The sequence below is a fragment of the Pocillopora damicornis genome, chromosome 6 (assembly GCF_964200805.1).
Source record: "Pocillopora damicornis chromosome 6, jaPocDami1.2, whole genome shotgun sequence".
Classification (NCBI taxonomy): domain Eukaryota; kingdom Metazoa; phylum Cnidaria; class Anthozoa; order Scleractinia; family Pocilloporidae; genus Pocillopora; species Pocillopora damicornis.
Genome location: NC_142675.1, coordinates 25,087,501 through 25,109,411, shown reverse-complemented (window position 1 = coordinate 25,109,411; position 21,911 = coordinate 25,087,501). Strand labels below are relative to the sequence as shown.

The 21,911-nt window shown below is 36.5% G+C and overlaps 5 protein-coding genes and 2 non-coding genes across 9 annotated transcripts; 3 read left to right on the top strand and 4 right to left on the bottom strand.

Annotated features, from left to right (window-relative positions):
- Nucleotides 1-541: 541 nt before the first annotated feature.
- Nucleotides 542-6,581, bottom strand: LOC113676274 (26S proteasome regulatory subunit 10B). Its single transcript, XM_027192913.2, has 16 exons — nucleotides 6,320-6,581; nucleotides 5,869-5,948; nucleotides 5,738-5,777; nucleotides 5,199-5,251; nucleotides 5,030-5,097; nucleotides 4,678-4,792; nucleotides 4,468-4,555; nucleotides 3,822-3,883; nucleotides 3,514-3,580; nucleotides 2,806-2,862; nucleotides 2,586-2,647; nucleotides 2,419-2,457; nucleotides 2,198-2,279; nucleotides 1,970-2,050; nucleotides 1,210-1,281; nucleotides 542-996 (listed from the first exon to the last, which is right to left on the bottom strand). The coding sequence occupies exons 1-16, from the start codon at nucleotides 6,411-6,413 to the stop codon at nucleotides 878-880; spliced, it is 1,179 nt and encodes a 392-aa protein (XP_027048714.1). The 5' UTR covers nucleotides 6,414-6,581; the 3' UTR covers nucleotides 542-877.
- Nucleotides 6,476-14,847, top strand: LOC113676258 (alkaline ceramidase 3). 2 transcript variants are annotated; one of them, XM_027192891.2, is made up of 12 exons: nucleotides 6,476-6,751; nucleotides 7,547-7,657; nucleotides 8,815-8,867; nucleotides 9,319-9,371; nucleotides 9,737-9,818; nucleotides 10,379-10,414; nucleotides 10,728-10,783; nucleotides 11,949-11,993; nucleotides 12,127-12,183; nucleotides 12,611-12,715; nucleotides 13,236-13,281; nucleotides 13,367-14,847. In XM_027192891.2, the coding sequence occupies exons 1-12, from the start codon at nucleotides 6,640-6,642 to the stop codon at nucleotides 13,496-13,498; spliced, it is 888 nt and encodes a 295-aa protein (XP_027048692.2). In that variant the 5' UTR covers nucleotides 6,476-6,639; the 3' UTR covers nucleotides 13,499-14,847. The 2 variants fall into 2 exon arrangements, with proteins under 2 accessions (XP_027048692.2, XP_027048693.2); XM_027192892.2 differs by lacking the exon at nucleotides 7,547-7,657 and having other exon boundaries at nucleotides 6,483-6,751.
- Trnat-agu (transfer RNA threonine (anticodon AGU)) lies at nucleotides 11,551-11,624 on the bottom strand. The gene has a single exon. It is a non-coding gene; the product is annotated as a tRNA-Thr (tRNA).
- Nucleotides 11,719-11,792, top strand: Trnat-agu (transfer RNA threonine (anticodon AGU)). The gene has a single exon. It is a non-coding gene; the product is annotated as a tRNA-Thr (tRNA).
- A 91-nt stretch (nucleotides 14,848-14,938) lies between the features above and the next one.
- Nucleotides 14,939-16,685, bottom strand: LOC113676257 (core alpha-(1,3)-fucosyltransferase-like). 2 transcript variants are annotated; one of them, XM_089209786.1, is made up of 2 exons: nucleotides 16,567-16,685; nucleotides 14,939-15,918 (listed from the first exon to the last, which is right to left on the bottom strand). In XM_089209786.1, the coding sequence occupies exons 1-2, from the start codon at nucleotides 16,573-16,575 to the stop codon at nucleotides 15,274-15,276; spliced, it is 654 nt and encodes a 217-aa protein (XP_089065912.1). In that variant the 5' UTR covers nucleotides 16,576-16,685; the 3' UTR covers nucleotides 14,939-15,273. The 2 variants fall into 2 exon arrangements, with proteins under 2 accessions (XP_089065912.1, XP_027048690.2); XM_027192889.2 differs by having other exon boundaries at nucleotides 14,939-16,646.
- A 63-nt stretch (nucleotides 16,686-16,748) lies between these two features.
- On the top strand, nucleotides 16,749-18,595 carry LOC113672937 (uncharacterized). Its single transcript, XM_089209798.1, has 4 exons — nucleotides 16,749-17,149; nucleotides 17,793-17,900; nucleotides 17,989-18,235; nucleotides 18,317-18,595. The coding sequence occupies exons 1-4, from the start codon at nucleotides 16,988-16,990 to the stop codon at nucleotides 18,571-18,573; spliced, it is 774 nt and encodes a 257-aa protein (XP_089065924.1). The 5' UTR covers nucleotides 16,749-16,987; the 3' UTR covers nucleotides 18,574-18,595.
- On the bottom strand, nucleotides 18,555-20,214 carry LOC149044604 (uncharacterized). The gene is made up of 4 exons (XM_089209796.1): nucleotides 19,713-20,214; nucleotides 19,481-19,614; nucleotides 19,118-19,279; nucleotides 18,555-18,875 (listed from the first exon to the last, which is right to left on the bottom strand). The coding sequence occupies exons 1-4, from the start codon at nucleotides 20,071-20,073 to the stop codon at nucleotides 18,744-18,746; spliced, it is 789 nt and encodes a 262-aa protein (XP_089065922.1). The 5' UTR covers nucleotides 20,074-20,214; the 3' UTR covers nucleotides 18,555-18,743.
- Nucleotides 20,215-21,911: the final 1,697 nt, after the last annotated feature.

Sequence of the window (21,911 nt, the reverse complement as noted above, 5' to 3'; positions counted from 1 at the left end):
CATAACATCCACTTATAGTTAGTTGCTATTTTTGACAAGACTATTCTCGGTACGATCTGGAGGGGAGGGGTGAGGAGTTGGCCTCTTATTTCGGTTCTCCCCTGAGACAAAGAAGTCTTATTTCTCGAACAAAAATGTTTTAACGGTAATACCATCATCTATTGCCGTAAACACAAACTAATGCATAGAAACTGACATTAAAGGAGGATCTATAGACAGACAGATGTAACTAGATATCATTCTTGTGACTCTCGCAACTTCGCTGTCCAAAATAAAAGGACATAGTTTAGTGTGAGAGTTTGATGGCAGTTTACCGCCCCAGAAAGGATCTACATATCATTTCTCCTCACGATTTCGATGCAATATCCTTCAAAGGAGTCGTGAGAGTAGACTAGCTTGTCAGCTGGAAGGAGTCATCTTGATTCAAAACCAAATTCTTTCATGTGACTTTCAAGGAATTGTGCGGCAGGCCGAATGGAGAATTACCAATCGGATCTTGGGAGTTACGGGTTAACACAAGTGATTTTTAAGACCGTCGCTATCTGCTTTCCGTCCTTCAGGGAAGTGTATTTATGAGAAAAACTTTTGCAATCGTTATCAATGGGAGATATACTCCTTAAATGTATATCTTGGAATTAGAAAAAATTCGGCGAAGTCAATGTTCATTCATTTTGTCAAATGTGTTGGCTAGTTGTTAGTTTTTAGCTCTATCTTTTGGCCCAATGATGTTAGAGCAAAACATAGTTACACTGTTCACAATTGAACTACGTTCTCATATTTCACTCAGGCACTATACCTAGATTTATTGAAGGAAAATTTAGGACTTCGACAACATACTGAAAGAAAAAAGATTTCTGAAGTCTACGTCTACTCTGCATCAAACAGGTTTGTAATCCAGTTTAGACTCCAGCTTCTTATTGTCGGAGACTTTACGTGCAGCTTTCATAAAGTCCTCCTCGATGACGTAGTCTCTCTCAGCGCGAATAGCGAACATACCTAAAAAAGAAAGAGCAGAGAATTTATCTAACTACAACAAATGTAATAATACTTAGAGATTTATTAACAAGCTCTTAGGTTCATGGAGAGATAAAAGAACTCTCAGATATGTTCTTCTTGTAACCCAAGCTACACTCCCTCGATCAAAAGTTTTGAAACCTTTAGAGTAACTTAGTTAAGGGTTAAAATGGAGAAACACGTGACTTTTTTAACCTGCTTCGGTGCACACGTTTCTCAAGTCAGCGCCGTTGAATCCGTCAGACAACTTCACAACTGCTTCGTAGTCTATAAGAAGAAAAACCGGAAACAGTTACTTCTGTTCCTCACAAGATTATAGTTGCTCCTTTTGTATTTTTAGATCTTTCCAAATCAATAAGTACGGTGGCCCACAACTGTCACGGCCAAAGAAATAACCTCACGGCAAAAGGAAGACCCTCGCAGCAAAAAAGAAAAGACTCACGGCCAAAGAAAAAACCCCACGGCAAAAATAAAACGACTCACCGCAAAAGAAAAACCTCACGGAAAAAAGAAAACGACTCACGGAAAAAGAAAAAACCTCACAGCAAAAAGAATAACCTCAGGGCAAAAGAAATAACCTCACCGTGAGGTCTTTTCTTTTGCCGTGAGTCTTTTTCTTTTTGCCGAGAGGTTTTCCGTTTGCCGTGAGGTTTTTTCTTTTGCGGTGAGTCTTTTCTCTTTTGCCGTGAGGTTTGTCCTTTTGCTGTGAGTCTTTTCCTTTTTGCCGCGAGGTTATTTCTTTTGCCGTGAAAGTTGTGGGCCACCGTAAATAAGGTCCTTGAACGTCACAACAAATGACCAGAAAAACAAGAAATAGCGCACATGGTAACGATGTCTCATTCGTGAAACACAGCTGCTTGTAAAACGACTCACGTGCCTGAAACGCACCTGCATATACTCTAAACCAATCAATATCATTTTGGAACTCAAAAGAAATTCTACAAAGAGTGCTTACCAATCTCTCCATGCTTAGTTATCTTTGCTGAATGGATCTTTAGGATATCCATACGAGCTTGTTCATTCGGCAGCGGAATTTCTAGAGCAGAAGGGAAGGGTAATCAGAAACTTTATGTTTTTGGAACTTAACATACCCAGTGCAGATAAAGGAACAATTTTTTTTAAAAAAAAAAATGTGAAAAACAATCTACTTTCACGCAAAGTGGTAAGGTTATCTTATACCCACCTATCTTCCGATCGAGACGGCCGGGTCTGAGGAGAGCTGGGTCGAGGGTATCTGGGCGGTTCGTTGCCATAATGATTTTCACCTGGGGAAGGGGTAGTAATAAACGTTGAAAAAAAATTGCTGCATAAAAAGAAGTATTTCCAGCCAATTAAAAAAGGAATGTGTTCAGGTAAAATTGTGGAAAGGGAAAAAAAAGCATCAATAAATAAAGTTGATCTCACCTGCCCCAGAGCATCAAAACCATCCATTTGATTTAAAAGCTACAATGGAAGAAGACAAATTGAATTAAATATTAATTCATTGTCATCAGCTTATCCCCTAACTCATGGATTCTATGACTATAATATTTAGGTAAATCATGCAACGTTTTGGTGTAGGAGTTACAAACCTCCATGAGTGTCCTTTGTATTTCTCTGTCAGCAGATGTGCCCTCAGAGAAACGCCGTCCACCTATGAGAGCATATTCTTTTTAAATCAGAAGGTCAGGTGGAAAATTAAAAATCATTGAACCACAAACTAAACTTCTTTGTAGTGGCACTCTGTAGGGTAAGATTTAACCTTCCTTTTGACAGTTATTTAAAAAAAAACCTGTTCAACAGATTACATACCTATGGCATCAATTTCATCCATAAAAATAATACAAGGTTCGTGATCCCTGGCATAACCTGTAAATCAAGACAGTCTGGTGAAACCTCATAGCCTTGAGGATGCTGAGTAGTGGCTGTATTGCTTACACTGACAACAAAAAATGTCACTGTAAAATAACACAGTAGGAAGACTGTGCTCAGATACAGAACTGCTATAGAAAATAAATATATTGAACAGGTATAAAGGTTGAAGCAGAAATTTCTTTGCTACTTAAAACTATGACCCGAGGTTAAAAGCTTCCTTGCTTTGAGTTTGGACCATGTGCCTAGAGTTGTTATGATCATCATACATGAACTTAGAAATTCTATGTCATAAACGATATTGTAAGACAGCAACTACGAGTTAGAGGAGCCTTCTTTAGCTAAGTACCCAGTGATAAAGCTGATGGTCCACTGAAAGGAAAATAAACAAACTTTCAGAGATGGTCATGCATTTTATCATAATTTTCACCAAAAAAGTGATTACTGAACACCTCAATTATTAAGAACAGCATTTAATTTCCCATCACAAGATCAACGTACAAGTAAAGGTCTCAAAAACAAAGGAACTGATCACAAAGGAGAAAATTCCCTTATCTTCACCAAATTTTCACAATAGTAATAATAAGAGCTGCAACAAAAATCAATATGCTGGCTATCATGATAAATGCACAAAACATACAAACATACCAAACATCTCTCTAATGAGCCTTGCACTTTCTCCAATATATTTGTCAACAATTGCACTGGACACAACCTTAAAACACAAAATGAAGAAATGGTTTGAAAAAAATAAGACATCATTCAAAGAAGTCACTACACAATAACCTCTCTTAGATCATTCACAGAATACAAGCTAAAGACATATAAACATTTCCTGACACTTAATTTTACTTAACATTGATACTTATGTTAGATGCCTTCTGTTGTACCTTTCTCCTCACAACAAGTCTCCTCACAACAAGTCTTGTTTAACTAAAACCCTATTGAATAGTTACCTTGAGAAAGTTTGCGTCCAACTGGCTGGCCACAGCTCTTGCAAGGAGTGTTTTTCCAGTTCCTATAAAATAATTAAGAAGAGCAATCATATGTCAATTATACATTAAGGTCATGAAGATCAAGCAGCAAACATAATCTAAATATTGAGTATGGGGCTTTAAGGAAAAATGAAGAGAAAATCAGATATTTGTAAAGCAGGTGACAGGAGCTGCTTGTTGGCAGAATATCGCTAGAAAATGAAAGAAAATGACATGATTTACCCTCCTGAAGCAATATTCTCCCAATCAGGAAAAATGTGTAAAGCCATGAAGGTAGTAACATAATTTATCATTAAAGGGGGTAAGTTCCTACAGAAATTGGGATGCTACATAAGTTGGAGAGTATAACAAGGTAATTTAGTGTTATCAACTGAGTTGATAACATAAATTGGCCACCACGAAGAGATTCAAACTTGATGTTTCAAGTGTTAGCCCTTCCTCAGCTCTGAAGAAGGGCTAAACCTTGAAATGTCAGCTTTGAAACTCTTTATGGTGGCCAATCTCAGTTATCAGCTCAGTTGATAGTACCAAATTATCTGATTTAAGATTAGATCTTTAAAATTAATACTCCTATAAAACTTATTTGTTGGAAAATAAACTATTTTACCTGGAGGACCAAACAGAAGGCATCCTTTAGGTGGACTGATTCCAACTCGCTGAAACAATTCCGGGTTTGTCAGGGGAAGTTCTATAACCTGTGGTAATATTGTACAGATAAGAATAATGCAAAAGTGAAATTCCTCCTTCAACTGAAATTAATGTAAATTAAACAACAGATTTAACAAAGAGACTTTTGCACACAGTGAACAACACAGACCTCTCTCAGTTCCCTGATCTGTTCACTTAGTCCTCCAACCTCTGAGTAAGAAATGTTTCCAGGATCTTCGTGGGACATGTTGTAAACAAGAGGATCAACTTCTCGTGGAAGATACCTAAAAAATTGCAATCATTTATGACGGGTTACTGACTTGACTCAATGTAGGGTTTCTGGTATCACCTGAGTACTCATTAAATTCATGACTAACTATATTACTAATAATCATGATAACAACAACACCAAGTCTTTCGCTGAGCACCCCTCTAAATGTGTAAAATTTTGGATGGTAAAACTGCCATATCAGGTGGTCGGTGCCTTAGATCTAGATGAGACAAGGACACATAAACTCTACCTCATGATTGTAAGAGTTGTCATGTCCAGAGCAACTCTTGTACCTTGCTTAAGCTTCTTTTTATCCACCTATCAAGAAAATAGACCACAGTTTTCCCTCAAAGTCTGACAAAAAGGTTCTGTTGATATTTCAGGAAAACAAAACTATCAGCATCCTCCACAGTACTAACCTGTCTCCGACAACCCACAACATAACGTGGACCATTAGTTGCCTTCACAATAACTAACAAGCCAAGACATAAAGAAAAAAGGTCAAATTTTTGTTTTTCTATTCAAGAGTAATGTACAAGAACCTGGGAATATTGACTGTGAATTGTGATCTTCTTTGTAAGGATGGTCCAAATAAATACTTAACTGAGTTCATCAGCAGAATCACTTCACTATTCTCACTTTCACCAAATAAGTTGTTGAAATGTCACTACCTTCACAACCTTCCTTTCAAATCCACTCTCACTTTAACAATCAAACAAGTTCCATACTTTCTGTCACGCTTGAGTAAAATGAAGGTTATAAGTTGTAACTGTTGTGGTTCAGTTTTATCCATGGTTCAATTTTTTTCTTCCTCTGTAACCACAACAGTTCACATAAAGGCAAAAATTAAAGAACTGCAGTACAGATGGCGGAGTAGGAAACTATAAGTAAATCTTGTAAATTGAACGGAATTATTAATAAAACGAACATAAACAATTTCAGCTGATTATAATCTTACATTTTTCTTCAGTAAGCTGTCTTAGAACTTCCCCAACAATCTGTTAAAGAGGAAGGTTAGAGAATATCGTATAGTTAATTCAGTCTGTAATAACAAAAGACAAACACTGAAGAGCAGGATCACAACCATACCTGTCCAACACTTTGCAGAGCCTTTAAATCATTTTCAGATTTGTCATACTCCTTGCTTAAGTCTTTCAGTTGTTCTCTCACTAAAACGAAAAGAAAATTACGGTTAGTTATGTTGCAAAAGAATTCAAAACCGTGCAAAGGCCAGTCAATTTCATGATCAGTATCCGGTTCAAGTTCTTTCTCTACAATATAACTATCACAAAAGGGAGAATCCTGAATACTTCTACTCTAGAAAAATTTTAGCGCAGATATTCCCTTTTGCATTTATTTGTCACTTTGGCTGATTCACCGGAGCACGGCCGAATGCACCAAAAATACAATCACATCGTAACTTTTAATTAGGACATTGAACAAAGTTTGAATTGGACAAGGGAGACTTTGCTTTATCCTAAAACTTCTTTTAGATAAATGTTTCCAGAAGAATTAGTATTTTAAATTTAGGCATACATACTCTCTTTTAGTCGGGCATCAAGCTCTCTGTGTTCTAACAGTTTTTTCCTGTAGTTGACTAACGCTTTCTCCCTCGCTGTTTCAGTGGTCGCCATCTTTGTTCGTGACTTAGCAGTATCCCACGAGTCAAAGCGGCTAAAATTTGTGGCGGGGAACCGCTGACCCTCCTTAAAACGGCGGAAACAAATTTACAAGAAACAAAACATTTATTTCCACGACTATGAATTTAAATGAGATGTTTAGGGGCGTGAGGCTACATTACCGGTGCGCAATTACTGTTGAGGTAACAGATCGACTTGCACAGCGTGGGTGATACTGAAAATGGCACCTATTTCGACCAGTGGCAATGATGAGGGATTCTGGGGCGAAGTAACCTCCACGATCGATTGGTGCGAGGAAAACTATGCTGTAACATCATACCTGGCGGAGTTCTGTAAGTGGAATTTTGTATTCATACCACGCAGCTGTTGATCTTGGGTTGTAGCCGCTTATTAGCGATTAAAATGGTTTGCACCACATTGTTTTAAAATAAAAATACCCTCCACGCATTGTGTTGCTTTTTTAGTTGGACATGATCTGCCAACGTTGGTCATATTTTACAAGTGTTCGATCGCACGGTGTTTATGCACTCAAAATAGTTTCATTACGATCAGAGGGATTTTTTGTTGTTTAGAAAACGCCAAAATCTTTGCACGCTACCTAATTTGTTTTTTAGAAACTGTACTTCATTATTAAACAACCCTGAAATTTCTCCTGACAGTTTAAGCTTAAAAGGCGATCATGTATTTATAGAATAACCATAGTCAGAGGTGTTAAGATGTGAATTTGAATGTCACAGATATAGACAAACATAAGTACTAATTTCATTAACTCTTACTTAAAAACTCTCGCAGCTATGTAACAAAACAAAATTTTTATTTCTTCCAGATTGAAAATCATTTTTCTTTCATTCTCTGTTCTAGCAAACCTGACGTGGCTCTAGTAAGGGTTGAAATTATTCAAATTTCCTCCAGCAATAGCTACCTCCGTTATATTGATTTTGTAATTGATATGACCCTTAGGACAATCAATACCAGTTAAGGAAAATGAAAAAAAAAAACAAAAAAAGAAAACAACCCTTTAGGCTTGGTTTTCACCGTTAATGGATGGTTTATACTCTTTTCTCTTGTCAGTAAAGTTGTGTTACGTATTTATTCAACTTTTTGTTCTTTTTTTTCTTTTTATCTAGGGAACACCATAAGCAACTGGGTTTTTTTAATTCCACCCTTTTTTGGAGCAGTTTTAACATGGGAGTATAAAATAGAGAGAAGATACACTTTGGCCTTTGTATCATTGCTAGGTAATCTTTGAGGGATTAAGCAAAAAATTATCTTAATGAACTCTATCCTGTTTTCAAAGAGTAGGTTCAAGATGAGGATTTTACTTTTTTTTATTTTTAATGTGGAAATATGATCATAACTGTATCTATTCCATTAATTCCCCTGATATTTGAAATGTGATTTTGAAGACTTCTTTGGTAACACTGAAAATGTGACCCTGAACAGAAGGCAAAACATAAAGAAACACACTTCTTAGAGACTTGAGGAGATAAACAAAGCTTACTTTTTATTGTTTTGTCCAGTATTTTGTCTTCATTTGCATACATCTGAAGTAGGTCTATTGAAAGGTTGGGAGCTTGTAATTTAAAATTCAGAATTTCAGCTGGCTTCAAGATAATGAATTTGCATGTAAATTTTGTTAAGATTTTTAAAGAGATAAAAAACAAACAACAAAATATTTGGACTTGTCCTTAAAGATTCCTGAGAGGTTTGTTGTTATTGATGGGTTGTAATTGGATGTTGAGCCAGCTGTGATCCATAATGGGAAAATATTCTAACTAATAATTAACTCAGAATGCATCTCTCTAGGCAAAATCTGCTCAAAAGGGTAAGGGCATAACCACCCTTGAGTCAAATTTTGCATTGTTTGTTTTATGCATGATTTTTCTTATGGTAAGTTTTTATAAAACGTTACCCAAGTTTTTTCTTTACTTAAACTTACTTCATTTTTGAAGATCATATGCCAAGTTATATGACTCAATTTTCCTTCAGCGAGCTAACTCTTCAAGAGTTATTTAAATTGTTAAATGACAAACAAAGGAAACTTGAACTTTTTCGTGCCTATAAATGTGTCTGATGTATGTCATAAGTAATTTCTCAAAACTGATGTGATAAACTACAAAGACACCATAATGCAGAGCATTTTAATTGAAATATGTTTACCCATCGCATTAAAAAAAAAAAAAAAAGGGGGAAAATTTTGGCTACCAGTCCTTAATATCTCTTAATATTTGATATTCTTACTGTTTATTTAAATTTCATATGACTAATGGGTTACCTGCATACCATCCACTAAAAGATGTTTCTCTCAGTGAATTACATGTTCTTGTTGCTATGCCAGCTGACTTTTTGAGAGAATTTGTCATCATAATCATTGATATACAAATGTTTATTTTAGTTATAGGAATAGGATCATCATGTTTTCATGCCACTCTGTTGTATGAAATGCAGGTAAGGTTGTGCTGATTAATGAACATTTTACCTGTTGATTAAACTAGTTGTCATTTATCTTTTCAGTTATTACTGCTCCCTTTCCATTTTATCACACTTTTTTTTCATCAAGAGCTTTCTCTGAATATATGTTCTATTTTCTATTTCTAGAAAATAGAAAACAGGCTCCAATGAGTTGTAAAACACCAAGTTGGCTTAAAACAGGATGTTGCCCAACGAGCATGGGAAAAATAACTTTTCTTAATTTATTATTCAATCGAAAATTATGGCTACAATAATTTTAAACATTATACTTTAATTAACCACAACAGGAGAATGATTCTTATTTTTGAGAAAATCTTATTGATGATCATGAGATAATTGCTGATATACATGCAGCTGAGCCAATAAAACCTCTCCTATTGTTTTAATGATTTTATATCCAGTGATCTGTATATTATTATCTTGATAGCTACTTGATGAGCTTCCAATGATTTATGGAACTTGTGTGTTGATATTCTGCATGTAAGTAAATTAAAAAATATATTTTATTCATAAATAATATATTTTTTTATGCTCAGTTTTTGGTACTTTGTTTGAATCATGTACTTCTCTTGAAATTATTCCATATCTAGAGGAGTCTTGTTCTATTGACCAGAATCCTCGCTGAAATATTTTTAACAAATTTTTTGCTAAGGGAAATGAAAAGTTGAACTGAAATTAGATTAAGTTCTCTTGACTTTTGCATTAATTTAAATTATACAACTTTGACTTCTGACATAAAGAAATAACAAATATGTCATTCCTTTTTTTTGGTAAAAAAGGAAGAATTGTTGAGAAGTCTTTGAAGACTTTACTTTTGCAATAATTTTTAATTCTTTTTTACTCAGTTGTCATTGTTCTCATCGTCCACGAGATCACAACCAAACTCTTACATTATGCCTTATTGTCTGTTGTGCCATGATCACTTTGGTAAGATGTTATCATTATAAGATTTATGAGGTACTAACTGAAAGTTATAACAACTTTCTCTTTGTTAGAAATGCAAGAGGATGAAAAAATAGTGATATTGATGTGTTTTTCCAGAAAATTTTCTTTACCTGCTTGTGGCTTTTTTGTTATATTGAGCCCTTCCTTACCTTTCCCCCCTCCAATCTGCTGCTATTGAAATTTCTAATTTTGTATGTTTAACCCCTTTAGTAAGTTTGCAAACCCTTCCTGCTCTCTCTGAAATTTCCAACCACCCCTATTGGTTAGCTATAGAGCATATAGTCTGAAGATGCAAATTGATATGATTATTACCATACTAAGCCAACTAAAAACTGAAAAAGTGATGTATTTTCAAAAGCAGTGAAAACAATTGGCTTTGTATTACAGACTCTCATGTATTGCTGGTAATATGTTAAGTGTAAGCAAGATGCAAACACAAATCCGGTGCACTGTGCAAAATAATTTATTTCAGTCATGATTTTTAAATTCTGAAGAGAATACAGGGAGAATTGAACCCTAAATTATTTTACTTTTGTCTCCAGGTATATTTGACTGTTGTAAACCCACTAATATTTCAGGTATGTGTTCAATGAAATTGAGCTCTGCAACAATACATTTGTTTACATGTACAGGTGATTTTACTAACCCTTAACTCCCACAGGTGATTATCATGAAACTTCTTCCTATAATATCCATACATTACTCAAAAACAGGAAATTAGAATATTCTAACTTATCAGGTAGAAGCACCAAGTTTTTATAACTAATTTACAAGGAAATGTGTACCAGCTTAACGGGAGAATTAACAATCAGATCTTGGGAGTTAAATGGTTAATTGATAATCAAGCACATGCATTTTAAAATGCTTGTGTGCTTTTCATTTGCTTTCTAGTGGGCATATGGTATTCTGGTAGCTACGCTTGTTATCAAAACTGGTATGGCTTGTAGGTAAGTAGTTATATAATTATGTTTATATAATTTTATTTTGTGGTCCACATTATCAACCCTTCACACCCCATCATCAGCAGGCATATTCTCCATACTGTTCTCTTTACATTTCTTATGGATCTTCAATGAGAATCTGTTTAATAATCAAGAGCTTTGTCAATTGGTGATCATTTCCTCTAATCTTGTGACCTTAATGGTTGATTCAGGGGTGATATTGTGAGAAGAATTTAGATGCTAGTCACTCTTTGGTGATCAAGGATTAAGGCTGTTTTTTGTTTTTGCTTGATTAAATGGTTATTAAATTAAGAGGTGGTGAGTAAATAAGGGCTGGAAATTGTCTGAGAATGAGGATAAAGTTAGAAAATGCAAGGGCAGGGTTAGTAATGAAGTATGTAACATTATATTCAGGATAGGTAGTAGCTGTGAACAACTGCTTCCAAGCCATATAGCGATTGCATAGGCTTTGGGTCATTTCTTTAGTGTAGTTTCATCTTTTTTGGGACCAAACATGTCCAACAAGGCTAGAACATGCCTGATCTCACTTCTCATGTCCAATGCATAGATTACCTATTAAGAGGAGTAAGAATGTGGCAAGAACATTTGGGCTCATGCTATATTACTCTCTTTGAAAAATTTACTCATATTCATACATGTATAACTTTGTTTTGCTCAGCTTCCTTACATGTTGAGTAATTTTTAAGCAAATGAAGATCATCGCAGTATATACTCAACTTAAGCAGTTGAGAAATAAGGCCTGAAAAAAATTCAGGCCTGAACGGGAATCGAACCCATGACCTCTGCGATACTGGTGCAGCGCTCTAACCAACTGAGCTATCAAGCCAACTGGGAGCTGGTCAATTGTGAGTTCGTTATATACCCGTACCCGTATATATCTATGGGTATATAACGAACTCACAATTGACCAGCTCCCAGTTGGCTTGATAGCTCAGTTGGTTAGAGCGCTGCACCAGTATCGCAGAGGTCATGGGTTCGATTCCCGTTCAGGCCTGAATTTTTTTCAGGCCTTATTTCTCAACTGCTTAAGTTGAGTATATACTGCGATGATCTTCATTTGCTTAAAATGTATTTTCCGCAGTACAAATATATGACTTTCATGTATTCTTATCACATGTTGAGTAATGCTATTTTTTATTTCATGTAACAGAAAACACAAAGGTTCAAAGAAACTTTTGTTTATATCGCTTGCAAGGTAAACACTTAAATTGTGAAGTTCTAAACAGGTATTATGAACATATCAATGATGATGGTGATGATGATGATAATGATGATAAGTAGTGTCGACAGATGGCATAACAATACATTGTTGTTAACTTTACTTCTAGCTATGCTATTGGATTTATGCTTTGGAACATTGACAATAACTTCTGTCCATCTGTAAGGTAAGAACCCACTGTTGGTTACCACCTTAATATTTTCCTCTCCTCAGTCTAACAAATTATTCATCTGAAAACCAAAAATTACATACTTTGAATTTATTGAGTAACTATTCTCCCACTAATTTACAGTTATTAGGTAAGAAAAAATTTGAATACACACTTCACTTGAAATTTATCTTTCAATCCCAACTAAGAGCAAGAGCCATTGCCACTTTATGCATCAGGCATAATAAACTACAGCAGCAGCAGTTATGGGAGTTGAAGTTTTGCTTGAATGTATACTTTTATGGCTCTTTTTAGACTCTGGCTTTTGACACTTCCCTAAATGCTGTGTTGTTGGGAAGTTAGGTTCAGTGTGATTGTGGTAGATTTCTACTTAGAAGCAATACCTTGAAAATGTATGAAATTTATTATTTTTTAATTTTTTCAGAGAAATAAGAAATTTAGTGTTTGCACCTATTAGACCTTTCACACAGCTGCATGCAATATGGCACACTTTGGCTGCCATAGGATCATATTATCATGTTCTTTTCAGGTTGGTATCAGTGTTTTTTAAAAATTGGATGATTAGAAAAGTTAATTGGGTAGGGGGGGTAACTAGTGAAAACTGGTGAAGTACAAGAAGTCATGCTCAGGAAAATGCAAGAAGGGCTTCATACAAAGAATTCTTGGAGGGCTTTGGCCTTCTCATCCTTTTTCCTGATAGGTAAAAAAACAATATGTAGGCCCATTCCTGCTTAGAAAAAATGAGCAAGAAGTTTGATGTCATATTTACAATTTTCTCCTCCCCTAAAAGAACTTTTCATACACTCTATTCCTTGTTGACTTTATGGATATGTGTACCTTTTCATTGGGTCGTCTACAGTGGCCAGTGGCCCTATTAAAAGGGATGGGAACTTCCAGGGGCTGCACAGAAAAATTCACCCTGCTTTTTACCTATTTTATTATCTTTGGGCAAGACGCAATCTGATTGACATTTTAATACATGCTAGTTAGCTGCTAATAGCTAGTTTTACAGTTGGCTTATAATTTTTTTCTGTTGATTTCATTTTCAGCATAGATCTCAGGTTACGGTGTCTTGGAAGAGTAACACATCTCAAGGTTGGTTCTCAATATCATATTGATATAATTTTCTGACATAAATTAGGCTTTTCTCTGATGAATATGTGAAACAATGTCTTTTCAGATCTTTCATGGATGGCTTCCATTTGTTTATGTGTCACGGGAATCCTTTGAAAAAGATGTTCTTCCAACAGTGACCCATAATGCTGCAATTTTTCTTTTGTTATTTGGTCTGATTGTGAAGGTGTTGAAGTAACTTAACAATATAAATTGAAGGGAGCATGAAAAAAGCCTCAAGGAAGTGCTGATTGTCTGCTAGATTCTCCTTCCAAATTGTCTGGTTTTTCTAGATGAACTGTTAGGAGAATCTGAAGTTGCTACAAGAGTTACTTAAAGGGCCTTTTTCCTCACACCCCTTCAAATCTTGTAAGCTTTCAGTGATAGTATATACTTGCTTGGGTAACATATTGAATAAGTTATTAAGTTAATTGATATCATTGGTAGGGGATATATTATCCCTCAATTATATATTAAGGATTATATATTAAGGAGCCGTTAAGAGCTAATATTTTTGGTCTCCAAATTTTCCTTCTTCCTTCAGTGATCTCAACAAGTAAGAATTCGAATATGTAAAAATTGATCTTTTGATGGCAATTATCAAAAATAGGCAAACAAAATATATGTACTAATCAAAACACTTAGTTTGGTTGACTTTTCTTGGTGCCATGTCTCCAGTGAAACATTTTCAAAATTCACAAGCTTGATTCTTCATTGGCACATACTTTAATTTCTTAATTAGTTTTCCATCTTTTAGCCAAACCAACAGGTTTCCAGTAAGTAGTTAATTGCTTATAATATATTAAAGTAACCTTGTATTTGTGATAAATTCTCTAGTAACATGTAAAATGTCTCAAGTTTGTGGCACATACAAGTATATAATGTAATGTATGTTTCAAGTTGAAATTAGACAATCATTTTATTAAAGGGAGGATTAAGGGTGAGATATTTTACTAAGGGGCTAATTTTTTATAAATTGCAGAGTTTGTATAGAGGGTGAAAATTTTTGCATCAAATTTAGGGATAATTTTTGACAAGTTTTCATAATTATGGGTAATCAAGCGTTGATTATAAATGAGAATATTTCAATCAAATAGTGGACAGTCAAATACAATTCTCTTGTGCTATTTTCCAATACCAGTAATACAGTAGAAACAAGCCTTTAAAGAATAAAACAAGAATGTAATTCTATTATAGAACTTATTACACTAAAAGTTTGAAGTGACCCCAAAAGTGTGTTTAAGAAAGATTTGTTGATAGGTTGGTAAGTTTATTTCCAGCAAGTAAAAAGCATCATGCAGTTAACCACAAGTATATGTTATTTTTATTGTCTTTTCTCTTCAAAACACTAAATTTTCTGTTAATGTTTTGCTTTGTTTAAATATTTATTAACTCCCTTGCAACATGAAGTAGGACACTTTAACAGTTATGTTGTAAGTATTTTATCATTGAGGCTGTAATAAAGTATGGTGCAATTGTATCATTATTTATTGTACACAAGAGTGGCTGCCATTGTTCTAGAAAAGTATTAAAGAATTGCGAAAAACTGTTTCAAGAAGTGTCTTATGACTTTAGCAGTACCAAAAAGTCAGAGCCAAAGATGAAAAGTTTTAGAAATATCACAGTTTCTGAAAACACATTCAGTTTTCTTATCCCTTTATTAACTAAACATTAAGTAACAAGAAGGAGCTTTGAACATTTCCTAGTGAATTGTTTTCACTATAAGTGTTAGTGGATACAGATAATGTTTTTGTTAAGGAAGACGAGGTTAATATTCCTCCCATAAGGTGAGTACCATTTGCAGGTTAGCAAGGCCCCATTCAAACCACCTTGTAGGTGAATTCTGCCAGCCTGGTTAAACATTACTAACTAGGGAATCAAATAAACAAGTTCTTGGAGTTACTCACAACTGTGATCCACTTATGCTAGTTTATCTGGAGGTACTGAAATCAACGGATCTATGATATACACTGATCACTCTTCCTCTCTATCTATAAGTCGTAAAAGTTTTTCCTCTCTTTCTTTGCAGTCAACATCATCATTCCAAAAATTCTTGAATATATCTTTATAGAATTTGGGTTTAAGGCATTCGTTGTGAAGAGCTTCACAGATATCACAGGCTGCATACCTAAACCTCAATTTCTGTTCATAGGCGAATTCTTTTTTCCATGTGAAGTATTCATTATAAGCAGTGTCATTTTTGTCGAGGTATAACAGGTATTCCGCCAAAGCCTTAACAGATGGAAAGTCTTGCACACTTATAAACGAGCCTGGAGGGACTACATCTGGTGTATAGAAATCTCTTGTCAGTGTTATAGGCACTGAATTCCAACCAAGTGTACGCCAAAATTTCTCGGTGATGTAGTCAGTACACACGCTGTTTTCAAATGCCAGATAGAACTTATATGAGCTGAAAAGGTCATCGCAATTTTTTGATCGCGGGCATCGATTGTCTTGACCAAAGTTTCCCGAACAGTGGCCATAAACATCAACTTTGATGTATTTCAGAAGTTTTTTTACATACTTATCTCGCGTTCTTCCACATCGTGATACGGCCCATGATACAAACTTTGTTTTCCCAGCTGCATAGTCAGGAATTTCCGCTGGTCTCCCAGCTGACTGCAAAGGAACATAATGTGCATAAGGAAAATGAAAATCTGACTCCCTTTTGAAAGTTATGGTCCAATTAAAAAACCCCTCCGGCAAGGAAAGAAGAAGCTCTAAATCTGGGTCATTGACAATAGATTCTTGGTTTAAAAACGCCATTCTTTGCTGTGGGCACCGATACTTGTGAATCTGTAGAATTTCTTTCGATTTAACATGGACTGGTATATCACCAGCATGAAAGATGATCAGATCACTTTTTCCTATATCGTATACATCATAGGTTATGTGGCATTTTTTTGTCGGACATTCCGAAAGATACTCTTCCGTGGAGTCGATTCTGGGCCATGGCTTGCCATTGAACCAAGGAGTGTATAATAGAATGGTCTTGATGTCATTACTGAAGCAAGTTCGGTTGGAAGTGACTTTTGTCGCGTTGCTACAAAGCCAAGGCTCGAATCGCGGATAGCTTGTTTCGTTCCTCAGAGTTAGGATCGAGTGGAATAATGAAAGAAGAAACATGCCCAGCAATATGGTGGAGCTTATCCAGAAGATAAGTTTTGATACTTTTCTTTTGATTCTTTTGAGGTACATTAGAGGAATTATTCACTCGGGCTTTCCAAAGGAAACGCTCAAGTTGAAATTCCGTGCCCATTTGTTTACCTCGTTCATTCACAAATTGTCACAGCGCCCAGCACATGGTAAACAGACGTTGTTGTAGTATACACTCGATTGCAAACACGTTGACACGTTGAAAGCATAAACCGTGAACGATGAGACCCGACGGATTTGTGGGTAGTGTTTAAACAATAACCTTATTTCCATCATGATAATCAATAATTTACTATTCTTATTCTTTGCAATAAAAAATACATTGCTGGAAAAAAAAGTATGCCCAAAGCATACTCGAACGATTTACGTTTAAGAGCTGTATGGCTTCATGTGTTCCTTGGTTATAACATTGAGGATACATCCGGTATGCTGGCAATGTCACCAAGCTCGGTAAAGAGATTCAAAAAAAAAATTTGTGCGCACGGGTGAAGTTGTGGCCAAGAAAACTGGAAGACCTTTGGATCTGGTTGGAATGCACCCGCGTGAGGAGCTCGTGATGATGGAAGCTATGCTAGAGCACCCAGAGAAGACACTGACTGAGATTGTAAGAGAAATTATGACTGTATTCGGAAACCGTTTTCAAGTGTCGACGGTTTGCCGATACTTTCAAAGAAACGGCGTTACAAGAAAACGGGTGAGCAGTTATCGGCAGGATTATTAAAGACCTTTTAACGTGGGGATATTTGTTGACTCAGAAGAATAAATAGCTTTGTTTTTGCACAATAAGCCTCGGCCAGACGCGAATTTAGAGCGAGAGAGGTTTGCTTTGCAAAAACAAAGCTTTTTATTCCCATGAGACTCGACATGGCCACCAAGTGACAAAGGCCAATTAACTATGATAGGATTGACAGGGAAAAAGTGCCTCTGCTCGTGCTTTTTTCATATTTCTTCACGCGCCAGTCTTTGCCAATCAACAACGTCAAAATGATCAAATTTACGTTTTTTTGGAGAACACGAAGACATAACAGTTTCCTACCTATGAACTTTAAACTCGAGTGAAACCTCAGTAACAAGAAACAAATCATGCGTAATGGAAAAATATTAAAATAAAAAGTAATTTAAAAGAAGGAGGGTTGTTTTTTTTTAAGTGGCGCTTTTGTCTCTGTTGTTGCCGTGGTGGTAACTGAACTGCCCATTATTCCAATCGATTTTGTCACCATATTGTCCGAAAATGAAGTCTGATCAGTGAGGGCACATTTTATCCTCCACCTTCAACTGAACACCAAGTTTAAGCTAAAGTCCCCCCAAACTAACACTAGTGTAACTATTTTTTCCAGCTTAAGAAAGTTGCTCGACAACAAAGCGAATTGGCGAACATCAATTTTCGTGCGGATACTTGTCTCCTACATGCAGAGATGTTTGTCTTTCTTGATGAAAGTGGATTTGTAAGTATAACTCAAGGAAACCTTATTTTCACTTGTCTTTACACCCCTTTGTTTTTGAAGATTAGAGGTATGTTTTATTCTTTTTAAGGATCGTCGACTTACAAGGGGATTTGGCTACAGTTTCCGAGGTTATAGTGCCAAAGTGAAAAGGAGGCATACAAATTGGCATCCACGAATTACAGCCATCCCAATTGTATGCACTGAAGGCTTGCTTGAAATTGGTATTCATAGAGGAGCAACAAATGGAGATGTCTTTCTTCAGTTTGTTAATGAGAAGCTTGTCCCGAACCTTCTGCCTTTTAACGGTGCGAATCCTCGCTCCGTAGTTATAATGGGTATGACATAAATCGTTTAAAGATTTTTTAGACCATATTATAGATTTAAGACAATTTTTAATTTGTCATTGTTGTTCTCAGATAATGCAGCCATACATCATTCACAACGTGTTGTTGATGCAATAAACGCTTCCGGTGCACTCCTTATTTTTCTTCCACCTTACAGTCCGAATCTGATGCCTTGTGAAGGAGTGATCGCACTGGCAAAGAGCTGGATACGAGAAAACGACCTGGTTTGGGAGCAGTGTGATGAACCAGAGAACATGGTTTTTGAAGCCTTTATGCAAATAGCTGATGAAGACATTACAAACTACATTCGTCATTCTGAATACCTTTAATTACATGTACATCTATGAAAGGTGGTTTTACAAGAAATAACAGAAGAGTGCGGCACGACACGCTGCCCATTATTATCACATTAATTTTTTTTAAATTTTATTTTCTACGGGGCTTCACAAGTTTCCTGTATTCGCGTTTCCCTTTATTCGAAATAATCAATCAGAATAATTTAGTCGATTTTATTTAGCTCATTAACTAATTTTGTGCGTTCTTTGTCGAATTGATCTCTTGTAATGATTTCTTTATCAAACAGATCCTTCAGTTGTGCAATCTGGTTATAGATCATACTTCGTAAACGTAGCTGTGGAAAATGAAGAAAAATAAATTACATCAGTAAGGAGTGCAATTTTCTCTTGTTAAGTAGAGGTGACGAGTGTGCTTTCAAAATTTATGGATCTCGAGCGCAAGATTTAAAAGAAAACACGCCGGTTTCAGAGTTTTGTTGTTGCAATTAATGGCAGCAATTGCAACGACAAAAAATCACTCTCCAGGATTGACTCGCGCTCTTAGTTCGCAAGGTGGAGTATCAAGTGAGAGAGTTACCTTTTCCTCAGCACCCGAAATTGAGTTTAATGTTGTTTCTTTCGTTGAAGACTGAGCTGAAGAAGATGAAGGTAGGTCAACCGTTGAACAGCTGGCTTTATTCCTCCCGGTAAAGAAGGAAACCTGAGGTATTTCATCCTCGCTGTGATGAGTTTTATTTACCTGTAGTAATAAAAAAAAAAAAACAGTGAAGGCATACAATTGTATTTTTCGTCCATGAACAATGACGGACAAAGTTTGTAATTTAAAATAACAAATGTACGCACATGCTTTTAAAATATGTAGTTTTGAAGAGCCAAATTCAACTATTGGATTAATTTTTTCTATTTTACCAAAAGAAATTTTTTTTATGTCCAAGCTTACCAACATTTTTGCCCAACATTTCAGTTTAAAGTCAGCTAATGTTCCTCCGTGTTTTTCTCGCAGTCGCGCGAGTCTGTTTTCGTAGGAGTCATGGTCGTCCTCTTCCATACTGTCATCGCCGTCGATAGCGTCGTCTGAATGAAAAACAAAAAAGAGGGACATCGTTTCCATTAAACATTGAGTAATTTTGTAACAGGCGGGAAAGACAGGCAATATGGTTTTCCATTCATACCTGAATTTCTCTTCCTCTCTGCTTTACCGGCTTCCCTTCTTTTTATCTCGCCCTGTTTTCGTTTGAAGGAACTGTGTGGATCCACCCATAGGGTGATCCATCCATCCTTAACACTTCTGTAGGCGTCGTCCAACTGTTTTTCTATTTTGATGTCACATTTTCGGCGCCCGTCACTCATGTAGCCGATAGTTAGCGACGTGCAATTAGAAGCGGGACTTAATTCTTCTGAATAATTTTCAAGTAAATATTGCTTTAGTTCATCGACGGATATGAACTTAGGCAAATATCGGATTGAATATCGCTCAAATTGGCCCTTGTTGGCCAGCTTAGACACTTTTAGGAAAGCTTGAACCGTTTCCATCACTGACCACGTGCAACTAATTTTGGTTATCAACCGTGGCACGAGAATAGAATATTATGCAAATAAATTTAGTACACTTATACCCATAAAGCCATTGGGTCTCATCGTTCACAGTTTATGCTTTCAAGGTGTCAACGTTTTTGCAATCGAGTGTATACGCCATGGTTGAATGCCATGTAGACGACAAAATGGCTGACAATATTCATGCTATAAGGGTCATGTAAGACTTACGATATGTCCTGGTCAGCTTTATTTTTCCAGGTTAACCCCTTCTACCTTAAGTTGACCTTCTTGTACCACGTTGACCCACATCTACCCTAAGTTAGCCATGTTCTACCACGTTTACCCACATCTACCCTAAGTTAGCCATGTTATACCACCTTGACCCACTTCTACCCTAAGTTAGCCATGTTCTACCATCTTGACCCACTTCTACCCTAAGTTAGCCATGTTCTACCACGTTGACCCACATCTACCCTAAGTTAGCCATGTTCTACCACGTTTACCCACATCTACCCTAAGTTAGCCATGTTATACCACCTTGACCCACTTCTACCCTAAGTTAGCCATGTTCTACCACGTTGACCCACTTCTACCCTAAGTTAGCCATGTTCTACCACGTTGACCCACATCTACCCTAAGTTAGCCATGTTCTACCACGTTGACCCACATCTACCCTAAGTTAGCCATGTTATACCACCTTGACCCACTTCTACCCTAAGTTAGCCATGTTATACCACCTTGACCCACATCTACCCTAAGTTAGCCATGTTATACCACCTTGACCCACATCTACCCTAAGTTAGCCATGTTCTACCACGTTGACCCACATCTACCCTAAGTTAGCCATGTTCTACCACGTTGACCCACATCTACCCTAAGTTAGCCATGTTCTACTGCGTTAACCCACATCTAGCTAAGTTAGCCATGTTCTACCACGTTGACCCACATCTACCCTAAGTTAGCCATGTTCTACCACGTTGACCCACATCTACCCTAAGTTAGCCATGTTCTACCACGTTAACACACATCTACCATAAGTTAATCATGTTCTACCACGTTAACCCACATCTACCCTAAGTTAGCCATGTGCTACTACGTTAACACACGTCTACCCTAAGTTAATCATGTTCTACCACGTTAACACACATCTACCATAAGTTAGCCATGTTCCACCACGTTAACCCACATCTACCATAAATTAGCCATGTTCTACCTCGTTAACCCACATATACCCTAAGTTAACCATTTTCTACCACGTTAACCCACATCTACCCTAAGTTAGACATGTTCTGCCACGTTAACCCACATCTACCATAAGTTAGCCATGTTCTACCTCGTTAACCCACATCTACCCTAAGTTAATTATGTTCTACCACGTTGACCCACATCTACCCTAAGTTAACCATGTTTTACCACGTTGACCCACATCTACCATAAGTTAACCATGTTCTACCACGTTAACCCACATCTACCCTAAGTTAGACATGTTCTGCCACGCTAACCCACATCTACCATAAGTTAGCCATGTTCTACCTCGTTAACCCACATCTACCCTAAGTTAATTATGTTCTACCACGTTAACTCACATCTACCCTAAGTTAACCATGTTCTACCACGTTGACCCACATCTACCATAAGTTAGCCATGTTCTACCACGTTAACACACATCTACCCTACGTTAGCCATGTTCTACCACTTTAACCCACATCTACTTCAAGTTAGCCATGTTCTACCGTGTTCACCCACATCTACCATAAGTTAACCATGTTCTACCTCGTTAACCCACATCTACCCTAAGTTAGCCATCTTCTACCACGTTAATCTACATCTACCAT

Bases quoted from the DNA above. Each gene is read 5' to 3' on its own strand.
- LOC113672937 (XM_089209798.1), top strand. From the start codon at position 16,988: ATGCACCCGCGTGAGGAGCTCGTGATGATGGAAGCTATGCTAGAGCAC. The intron at 17,150-17,792 runs GTGAGCAGTTAT...TATTTTTTCCAG, and splicing joins ACGGCGTTACAAGAAAACGG to CTTAAGAAAGTTGCTCGACA. The intron at 18,236-18,316 runs GTATGACATAAA...TGTTGTTCTCAG, and splicing joins TCGCTCCGTAGTTATAATGG to ATAATGCAGCCATACATCAT.
- LOC149044604 (XM_089209796.1), bottom strand. From the start codon at position 20,073: ATGGAAACGGTTCAAGCTTTCCTAAAAGTGTCTAAGCTGGCCAACAAG. The intron at 19,280-19,480 runs GTAAGCTTGGAC...TTATTACTACAG, and splicing joins AATGTTGGGCAAAAATGTTG to GTAAATAAAACTCATCACAG. The intron at 18,876-19,117 runs GTAACTCTCTCA...CATTTTCCACAG, and splicing joins TTTCGGGTGCTGAGGAAAAG to CTACGTTTACGAAGTATGAT.
- LOC113676258 (XM_027192891.2), top strand. From the start codon at position 6,640: ATGGCACCTATTTCGACCAGTGGCAATGATGAGGGATTCTGGGGCGAA. The intron at 8,868-9,318 runs GTAAGGTTGTGC...TTATCTTGATAG, and splicing joins CTCTGTTGTATGAAATGCAG to CTACTTGATGAGCTTCCAAT. The intron at 11,994-12,126 runs GTAAACACTTAA...CTTTACTTCTAG, and splicing joins TTGTTTATATCGCTTGCAAG to CTATGCTATTGGATTTATGC.
- LOC113676257 (XM_027192889.2), bottom strand. From the start codon at position 16,497: ATGTACCTCAAAAGAATCAAAAGAAAAGTATCAAAACTTATCTTCTGG.
- LOC113676274 (XM_027192913.2), bottom strand. From the start codon at position 6,413: ATGGCGACCACTGAAACAGCGAGGGAGAAAGCGTTAGTCAACTACAGG. The intron at 5,252-5,737 runs GTAAGATTATAA...TTGGCTTGTTAG, and splicing joins ACAGCTTACTGAAGAAAAAT to TTATTGTGAAGGCAACTAAT. The intron at 2,280-2,418 runs GTGAGATCAACT...CCCCTTCCCCAG, and splicing joins GTTTTGATGCTCTGGGGCAG to GTGAAAATCATTATGGCAAC.